This window comes from Grammomys surdaster, unplaced genomic scaffold (genome assembly GCF_004785775.1).
Source record: "Grammomys surdaster isolate TR1022 unplaced genomic scaffold, NIH_TR_1.0 66, whole genome shotgun sequence".
NCBI classification, from domain to species: domain Eukaryota; kingdom Metazoa; phylum Chordata; class Mammalia; order Rodentia; family Muridae; genus Grammomys; species Grammomys surdaster.
The window spans coordinates 1880365-1890444 of NW_021604568.1; the positions used below are offsets into that span (position 1 = coordinate 1880365).

The window sequence follows — 10080 nt, forward strand, 5'->3', positions numbered from 1 at the left end:
AACCATGTCTCCAACCTGCTCCCTTTGCCCACTTTCCTTGGAAATTATATCTTTTTAAAGATGTATTTATTTTTATTTATATGAGCACACTGTAGCTGTCTTCAGACACACCACAAGAGGGCATCAGATTCCGTTACAGATGGTTGTGAGCCACCATCTGGTTGCTGGGAATTGAACTCAGGACCTCTGGAAGAGCAGTCAGTGCTCTTAACTACTGAGCCATCTCTCCAGCCCAGAAATTATAATTTTGAAATAGGATCTCTCTATGTATCCCCAGACTGGCTTGTATTCATACTCCTCGTGCCTTGGCCTTCTGAGAGCTAGGGTCTTAGGAGTGTGCCTCCACGCTTGGTGGCCGTTTCCTCAAGCCCTTAGTTGGTGGGAGAGCCACCCTGAGAGCTGGTCCTGGTTTTTCCGACTTAAAGAGTCTGTGCTCCAACCATCCTACCCTTTGCTTTGCCGTTGCTCTCCTCATAGGGTCCTTGGTGCTGAGCCTCTCCAGATATAGATGCAAATGCATTGGAACCTCAGGTTGGATGTGTGGCCAGGGTGAAGGAGGGGCTTTTTCTTTTTTTTTTTTTCTGATATCCCAGACATCAAAATACTTTCTGGGACATTTTCCTAGCTGGGCCTTTAAAACAACTCTGTAACACCCCAGATGTAGGTCTAGTGCCTGATTCCAGAGGCAGGGGGCTGTAGGCGGAAGGCTATGCCACTGAGACTGGAATATGGAGCCTGCTGCTGCCTCCCAGAGCATCACACCCTACCGTCCTGCCTTGAGATCTGCCTATGGAACCCAGGGGTTTCTGGAACTGTTTACCAGAGGAAGAGTAACTTGGGAGTGACTGTGGCCAGGTTCGGGACCACAATATAAGCCTGTCACCTCTTGAGGTAGCAGATAGATAGCTATGGCAACTAAACAGAGCTAACAAGATCTGTCTTGAAATGGTTGAGGATTGGTCCAGGGCTGGCTAAACGGGAGCTCTCACTAGGATGGGCAGCTTCTTCAAAGGGGTGGGGCGTTGGCAGGAAGAAGTAAAACAAAAGGTTCTACCTTCCTGGGCCTGAAGAACAGACCTCAGGATGTGATTTAGCTGAAGCCAAAGCCTTTTAGTTTCAACAAAGCTCCTGGCAGCTCTCTCAGTGGCACCTAAGACTTCAGTAAACACGGAGAAGGTGTGTGGTATGAAGTCGTGTGGCCATCACGCTGTGTTCCCTACAGGCTGACTCACAGGAACACACTCTCTCTTCGTCTCAGTGCCAGGAAACTCTGTGTTTCTCCAGGGCAGCAGCTTTGCTTCTTACTCTCCGGTGACTGCTGGGACGCTCTGTTAACATTATGGCTTATTGCACAGGGCTGTATGGTGTGGCTTTTGTGTGCTAATACTGCTCCCGGCTTTACTGCCCCTTTCTTCTACAAAATATCTATTTAAAATCCCGGTGACCTGTAATTGTGCACTACTTACGATTTTTATTCTTTGAGACAGAGTATCCCATGTCCCCCAGGCTGGCCATGGATTCTTGGTTCTCTACTTTGCATATAACAGGTGCTGGGACTACAGATATGGTGTGGGTTTTGGGTTTTGGTCTTTTTTTTTTTTTTTTTTTTGAGGGGAAGGGAGGGTGTTTGATTTTGTGCAAGGACATTGTTTTAGTTACCTTTCCTAATACTGATAAAATAAAATAACCTGACTGAATGAAGAAAGAAGAAGGAGGGGGAGGAAGAGGAGGAAGAAGAGGAAGAGGAGGAGATGGAGGAGAAAGGAAAGGAATAAAGAAAGGAATAAAGAAAGAAAGAAAGAAAGAAAGAAAGAAGAAAGGAAGGAAAGGAAAGGAAAGAAAAGGAAAGGAAAGGAAAGGAAAGAAAAGGAAAGGAAAGGAAAAAGAAGGGAAGGAAAAAGGAAAGGAAAGAAAAGAAAAGAAAAGGACTGCTCCTAGGAGTGATGGAAGAGGGGAAAGATAGTTGTAGATAAAAGGGGGAGCAGAGCCAGAGGTAGAGACATCTGGGAGAGTCCAGAGTGGACATGATCCTGAGCCACGTGAGGAGAGCAGAGAGTAGCCAAGAAGGAAAGAAGAAGAAGGGGGGCAGGCAATCAAATGGCTGGACTTTGATAGTAAAGGGAAGAGCCTCTGGGGTAAGGGCTGAAGAGATGCGGGTAGAGGGCGGGTATGCCAGCCATCACCTGTAACAGATAGAGACCGGGGGATGCTGGGAGAAGCTGGCAGCCAGGTCTGCTTTTGGTGTGTTAGACATCTCAGCCACCGTTTGTCAGAGGTTTGAGACGTCACACTGAGGAGAGCCATTTAAGGGAGAAAGGGTTTGTTTTGGCGCAATGTTTAAGGTTCGACTCCATCTCAGAGGGGTGAGCATCACAAAAGCAAGAGCTTGAAGCAAGGGGGTCACATTGCACCCACAATCAAAAAGCAGAGAGTAGTGACTGTGTGCTCAGCTCACTTTATCCTCTTTATATGATCCAGAATCCTAACCTAGGGAATGGTGCTGCCCACAGTGGGCTGGTCAGCCCTCTCCAAATAGCCTAATGATGCCAGGCAGTGGTGGAGCACGCCTTTAATCCCAGCACTTGGGAGGCAGAGGCAGGCGGATTTCTGAGTTTGAGGCCAGCCTGGTCTACAGAGTGAGTTCCAGGACAGCCAGGGCTGAAAGAGAAACCCTGTCTCAAAAAACAAAACAAACAAACAAACAAAAAAACAAAAAAAAACCAAATAGCCTAATGAAAATAATCTCTCATAGATATGCCCAGAAACCTGTCTTCTGGGCGATAAAACTGACAATTGAGATTAACCATCACAGGCATGGGAGAAGAGAAAAAAAGGAAAAGAAAGCAAACGGAAAAACACAAGAGGAAGTGATTCTGCTAACACTCATTCCTCTCGGGTTCTGTCAAGGGTATCAGTTCTGCTTGGCTTTCAAAGAAACAAAAACGTTCACACCTGTAAGTGAAATATGTCAGAAATCTCTCAAACAAATGGTTAATAAAATAAAACAGGAGGGTGAGCCATTTCTTTGACGTATAATCTTATTTTTTGTGTTCACAAAATATCAATTTTTATACACTTTTTATTGCAAGTGTAGAAAGACGTGAAAAAGAGCAATAAACCTGAGTTGGGGCAGAAAGCCCAAGGGAAGGTAGTGGAAGGGTTGTCATGGGCGCTGGGATCGTGGGCAGAGTGTAAGTTATGGACTATTCTTTCTGGTATAATTAAAATGTTTCACTTAAACTGCTGTGCATCTGTTGAGAACCCTCTGTTTATGGCTGAATAGGGATGGGAAGGGTGTGGTGGGAAGGGAACCCTGAACACTGTGCAATATATCAGCATCCTGATGTTTTTGAAAGGGTAAGAATGGGTACCATACACTGATGGGGCTGTGTTGCAGGCTTCGTGGTCCAGGGCTCTACTGGAGAGTTTCCATTCCTGACCAGCCTTGAGCGCCTGGAGGTGGTTAGCCGCGTGCGCCAGGCCATACCCAAGGACAAGCTCCTGATAGCCGGCTCTGGCTGCGAGTGTAAGGACACAATGCCTTGGGACCTGGGGTTGCTGGGCTGTGGGGGCAGGAATCCAGGCTCCTTGGCCCTAGGGATGGGTTCTGTCTGTTTTGCCACTGCTGAGATACACTGAGGCCTGCTTTGCTTGCCTTCTCCCGTCTCCCTCACTGCAGCCACGCAAGCCACGGTAGAGATGACTGTCAGCATGGCTCAGGTGGGTGCCGATGCCGCCATGGTGGTGACCCCTTGTTACTATCGCGGCCGCATGAGCAGCGCTGCCCTCATTCACCACTACACCAAGGTAGGTGGGAGTGGTGGGCGTGGACTGGAAGCCAGGGACCAAGAGATTGACAGAGATGGAGGCGGTACCTAAGGAGAAGCTAGGAGTGGAGAGCATATGTCATGTTAATAGTCACTCTAGGACGTAGGTATGATGCCATCATGTACCAACTGTGTGACAGTAGACCATTTACCTAACCTCTTTCTATCAGATTCCTTTCCTTTAAAACAGGGAGACTAGGAGCTCGAGAGACGGCTCCATAGTTAAGAGTGCATAGTGCTCCTACAGAGGACCTAACTTCAATTCCCGGCATCCAAGTTGGGTGGCTTGCGACCACATACAACAATGCCAGCTCTGGGGGATCGACCTCTGACCTTTGAGGGCACCAGCACTCATGTGGATATACCCATGATTAAAGATAATAAAATAAATCTTTTAAAAAAAAAAAAAAAACAGGGAGAATAATGGCACCTGCCTTGTGTGCTTCTTCAGGGTCACACGAGGTCTGCAACATACATAGCTTCGAGCTGCACCTGATGTGCCGACGGCACTCAGAAACTTGCGACCCGTCATTGGTACCCACACTTCAGGAGGCAGACCTTCCACTTAGCCCTGCACAGCAACCCAGTCCAGGGCCTGTAAGGGTGAGGCTGCAGCCCTTCAGACCCAGACAGTTGCCTTCTCCTCCTTTTTCTCTGGGCCCACAGGTTGCTGATCTTTCTCCAATCCCTGTGGTGTTGTACAGTGTCCCAGCCAACACAGGGCTAGAACTGCCTATGGATGCCGTGGTTACATTGTCTCAGCACCCGAATATCATTGGCTTGAAGGACAGTGGCGGAGATGTGAGTGGCTGCGGCTCCCACACTGGAACCTCCTTCCCTTTCACTGATCCCAGCATGGCAGCTTCTAACCCAGAGCAGCTCTGAGGCCTTGTCAGTCCCCAGGCTCCTGCTCGTTGGGTGGGCTCCCCAAGGCACTGCCTGAACTTGAGGGCATCTCTTTGGGTACTGGGCTGTATTTTGACAGCACATGCCCAGCCCATCCAGGCTGTTGGTTCTGGGCTCAGTTCTCATGACACATTTACTGCTACAGGTGACCAGGATTGGGCTCATTGTTCACAAGACCAGCAAGCAGGATTTCCAGGTGTTGGCTGGGTCAGTTGGCTTCCTCCTGGCCAGCTATGCTGTGGGTAAGCCTCCTGTGGTTCTTGAACTACCCTGACTAACCAGGATGCACCTAGGCATCTGGGTCTGCAGGAAACAGTTGTCTCAACTCTGGGTGCTTAGACTTGACCCTTTTGGGTGGGTGTATGAGGACAGTGCTGGCCTGTGGGGATGCCTGCAGTTGGTAAAGTCCCAATTCCATGCTTAGATGACAAAATTAACTCCTCTAATCTCACCCTGTAAATCATTCTCAGAGCAGAGGTCTCAGGCCTCTGCTCTAGGCCAGGAGTCCGCTTTCCTCTACTTCTATCCATGGGACAGAGTGAACTGTCGGACCTGGGGGTTGGGATGGGATCTCTAGCTGATCATTCTCTCTTCAGACCAGCTTCCTAGCAATGCCACCGAGATGAACTGCTCTTGTCTGTTTTGAGAGCCAGCCTTTGGGTTCAAGCAGGATTCAGCCCTGGGGGTTAGAGCCGAGGAACAGAAGCATCAGCGGCCTGAGAACTGAGATTTTCCAGACTGTGGGAGACAATAGTGGTTTCCTTTACTCTCTTTGGACACTTACCCTTTACCGCCCTATAGTCTCTGAAGTAGAGGGAGTGGGATGGGGCATTTGTAGCTCTTTCCTGAGAATCCAGATAGGGAAGGCACAGACTCTGGAGGTGGGGGCAACTGAGTTGGGGTTTCTTCAACAATGCCATTTATTCACTCAAGACACCAGCCCTCACTGGGCCTGCCTTTTTACCCTAAAAATCGAAGTGGTCTGGTGAGGGTTAGAAGGCCGCCAGCTCCATCTGCCATGGTGCCCAGCACATAAGTATTTTTTCATTTGTTTTTTGAGACAGGTCTCTCTATGTAGCCCTGGTTATCTTAGAACTTGCTATGTTGCCCAAGCTGGCCTTTGAACTCACAGAGATCCACCTGCCTCTGCTTCCTGAGTGCTAGGATTAAAGGCCTGCAGCACCATACATGTCTATAACTATCTTTTGGTTTTAAATAAATTTGTTCAGGTTAAATTTTTAAGATTTTTGTTTTGTTTTGTTTTGTTTCCAGACAGATTTCTCTGTGTAGTCCTAGCTGTCCTGGGACTCTATCTATAGACCAGGCTGGCCTTGAACTCAGAGATCTACCTGCCTCTGCCTCCCAAGTGCTTAAAGGGATTAAAGGCATGCGCCACCACCACCCGGCTCAAAATTATATCTTAGTTATTTTGCATGCATATGTATGTATGAGGGTACACATGCCTAATAGCATGTATGTGGAAGCTAAAGGACAACTTGAGAAGATGTTTCTTTCCTACCGCTTAAGTCCTGAGGATTGAACTTGGGTCATCAGGTTTAACTTGTAAGCATCTCTTACCCACAGAACCCTCTCCCTGGCCGCATAGTGTGTATCTTACAACTAGCAAACATACTGGCCCATTCCCAACTGTCTTCCTTCCAGTCCTGAGCCGCTATGCTTAGGGTCACTCTTAACATGTCGTAGAATCACCATCAAAGGCTGATTTTCACATCACGAAGCAAAGGGGAGGAGATGCCCAGGCTCCTGACCCCATGTCCAAACGTTCTCTCCTCACTACCAGTTAACTGGAGGAGTGAGACTTCAGAACTCCAGTTCCCAGTTCCTCAGCCTCTAAGATGTCAAGATCCTATTGTGGGGACATGGTGGGCAGGAGGCAGGAAAAGGGCTGTGGTTGGCTTTGAATAGCACCTGGCATGCAGACCTCTCGTTTTGAACACATAGGAGTCTTTGCCTCTGGAAATACATATTCTGGACACACAGAACATGTCCAAAGATTATAGAAATCTATGTCCTGTGTCCCCTAGATGTAAAGGTTATACCAGGGCCCAGGGTTTGAGACTGTATGGCAGGTGGCCCTCCCTGATGATGTTCTTGTGTCTCCTTTGGGCAGGAGCTGTTGGGGGCATATGTGGCCTGGCCAATGTGTTGGGGGCCCAGGTGTGCCAGCTGGAGAGACTCTGCCTCACAGGGCAGTGGGAGGCTGCCCAGAAACTACAGCACCGCCTCATCGAGCCCAACACTGCGGTGAGCTCCCAGCCTGTACGGGCACAGGGTCCCTGTTCAATCCTTCCCCCTCAGAATGCCCACATAGAGAATGTCCCAGTGTCCCTAAAGCCTCCCCCAGGAAACTGATTGCAGAGAGAGTGAGCTCTGTTGGTTCTCAGGCTTTGGAATTCATTGGCATTCCCACGTAGGCTAGTTAAATGTCCAACCCTTTTGAATGTAGCGGCAGTCTTTGCCTGAGCATGCACTGAAACAAGTGTCCCAAGAGATGGCAACATCAGTAACTCTGGGGTTATACCTAGAGATTTAAAGCCTAGGACAGTGCAGCCTGGCCTGTACAGGGCCCAGAAGTCAGAGTGACTGGCAGGGGAGACCTGGAAATACTTTGATTTTCCAGAAAAGCTGTCAGAATAAGGTACTCTGCAGTTCAGACCCTGGTTTCTAGTTCTTTTGGAGGGTGGGAAGGTCAAGGAGGACTTAGCAGGGAAGGCTGATCTAGATCAAAGCTATTTCAAAATCTGAAGCAAACTGAAAAAAAAATGCATATTCTTATTTTATTTGAAATGGAGTCTCACTGTGTTTGCCCAGGCTGGATTTGAACTTGCTGGCTCTTGAGATCCTCCTGCCTCAGCCTAAGTTGTGAATGTGTGTGTGTCCACCAGCATGCATGTTGTACTGTCTTATTTCTCTTTTGATAGCTGGGCAGTAACGTGCGGCTAAGGGCATTGACCATCTTTTCACGCATTTGCTTGTTGCAGTCCTTCACTTAGTTATCTGCTTCTGTCCTGAGCCCATTTTCTTTTTTCTTTCTGGGGCTGGAAATCATACCCAAGTTTCACACAAGCCAGACCTGTGCTGTTTCCCAACTGCAGCCCTGCCTTGTCTCCTTACCATTTTCTGAGTGAATGTCTTTCTTTCTTTCTCTTTCTTTCTTTCTTTCTTTCTTTCTTTCTTTTTTTTTTTTGGTTTTTCGAGACAGGGTTTCTCTGGCTGTCCTGGAACTCACTCTGTAGACCAGGCTAGCCTCGAACTCTTGAACTCAGAAATCTGCCTGCCTCTGCCTCCCAAGTGCTGGGATTAAAGGCGTGCACCACCACTGCCCGGCATGAATGTCTTTCTTAACTGTTAAATTTTGAAGAGCTACACACTAGTCCTTTGTTAGATATGTGTTTACAAATATTTTCCCCTAGACTTTAGGTTGTCTTTTTCATTTTCTTTACATGATTTTGATCAATTTTTAAATTGACCAAAATTTTAGTTTTAAATTTGGGGGGAAAAAGAGATTTTTTTTTTTTTTTTTAAAGATTTATTTATTTATTTTATTTATGAGTGAACTGTAGCTGTCTTCAGACACACCAGAAGAGGGCATCCAATCTCATTATGGATGGTTGTGAGCCACCATGTGGTTGCTGGGATTTGAACTCAGGACCTCTGGAAGAGCAGTCAGTGCTCTTAACCGCTGAGCCATCTCTCCAGCCCCGAAAAAGAGATTTTTGATGAAGTCAATTTTCTTCCTTGAATCATACTATCAATATCAAGTCTAAGAAGTCTTTGTTCAGCTCTAGTTGCTAAATATATTCTCCTACTTTGTTTCCTAAAAGTTCTATAGTTATGTTGTAAAAGCTTGTGACCCATTTTGAGTTAATATTTGTGTAAAGTCTGAGACTTTGGCCAAGGTTCCTTTTTTTTTTTTTTTTTTAATGGATATCCAGTGCTTCCAAAGCCGTTTGTTGAGAAAGCTTTCTTTCCTCCATTGAACTGCCCTTTCTACCTTTGTCAAAAACCAGTGGGGAAGATGTGTAAGAGTCTATTTCTGGGTTCTCTGTTCTCTCCATTGATCTGTGTGTCTGTGGCTGCCCTGTGCTACAGTAGAAGGGGTTCAGTGCCTTTTAACAGGCTGCTTCCTTCTGGTTTCTTCTTCCTCAGTATCGCTTTAGGTAATTGGTTCCCTTGTCTTTCCATATTAATTTTAGAATAATCTCGTCTATAGCTACAAAACTCTCTTGCTAGGAAGCGCTAATCTGTAGACCAGTCTGGGAGGCAGTGCTCTCCGTCCACGTTCTCCTTAAACACGGTGCTTTCTCTACCCATTGGAATCTTCTTTGTTTTCAGTGTTTTGTAGGTTTTTTTTTTCCAAAGAAGTTCTTTACATAGTTTGAAAATGTATACCTATGTTTCAGTACGTAGCCCTGGCTGTCCTGTTACCCTCGGCGATCTGCCTATTTCTGCTTTCCAAGTTCTGGGATTAAAGGAATACATCACCACATCCAGCTACTTCATGTTTTTTTGGGGAGGGGCAAGTGAAATTCCATTTTAATTTCACTATGTGTATATTAATTGCTATTATTCTAGTACTTAGAAACACAACTCTCTTGCTCTGTGTATGTGTGTGTGTATGTGTGCACGTACGTGGGTAGCATGTATGATGACAATGAAACCCAGGGCCTCAAGCATGCTAGAAAATTTGCCATATCACTGAGCTAATTTCCCAGCCCTATAGCTGATTTTTAACTATCTTAACCTCCTGTAACTTTGCTGAACTCACTCGGTAGTTCTAGAAGGGATTTCTTGTCATTTGTAGATTCTTTGGGATGCTCTACGTAGACTTCATATCATCTACAGATAGATGTTATATCATGTACACATAGATGTCATATCATCTACACATAGGCATCATATCATGTATGCATATGACGACTTAATTGTGTTATTTATTTATTTATCTAAGTATATGAATACATTGTATCTGTCCTCAGACACACCAGAAGAGGGCATCGGATCTCATTACAGATGGTTGTGAGCCACCAAGTGGTTGCTGGGAATTGAACTCAGGACCTCTGGAAGAGCAGTCAGTGCTCTTAACCGCTGAGCCATCTCTCCAGCCACTAATTGTGTTCATTTTGACTAGTGTCATTTACTTGCTTTTTTTACCTTTCTGCACTGACCACGACTTCCTGTGCTAGGTTGAATAAAATCCCTGGTTCCTGTTCTCAAAGTGAAAGCTCTCAGTCTTTCACAAGTATAATGCTTGCTCTGAATTTTTGTAGAATATATGTATATATATATATATACATACATATATATGTATGTATATATATATATA

The 10080-nt window shown here is 46.2% G+C and overlaps 1 protein-coding gene across 1 annotated transcript in view; it reads left to right on the forward strand.

Annotated features, from left to right (window-relative positions):
- Hoga1 (4-hydroxy-2-oxoglutarate aldolase 1) overlaps positions 1 to 10080 on the forward strand; it is a 28504-nt gene that overhangs the window by 10873 nt on the left and 7551 nt on the right. The window contains exons 2-6 of the mRNA XM_028775690.1: positions 3398 to 3526; positions 3680 to 3807; positions 4494 to 4628; positions 4879 to 4975; positions 6865 to 6998. Of these exons, the coding sequence (XP_028631523.1) occupies positions 3398 to 3526; positions 3680 to 3807; positions 4494 to 4628; positions 4879 to 4975; positions 6865 to 6998 (623 nt within the window). The remainder of the gene's footprint in view (positions 1 to 3397; positions 3527 to 3679; positions 3808 to 4493; positions 4629 to 4878; positions 4976 to 6864; positions 6999 to 10080) is intronic.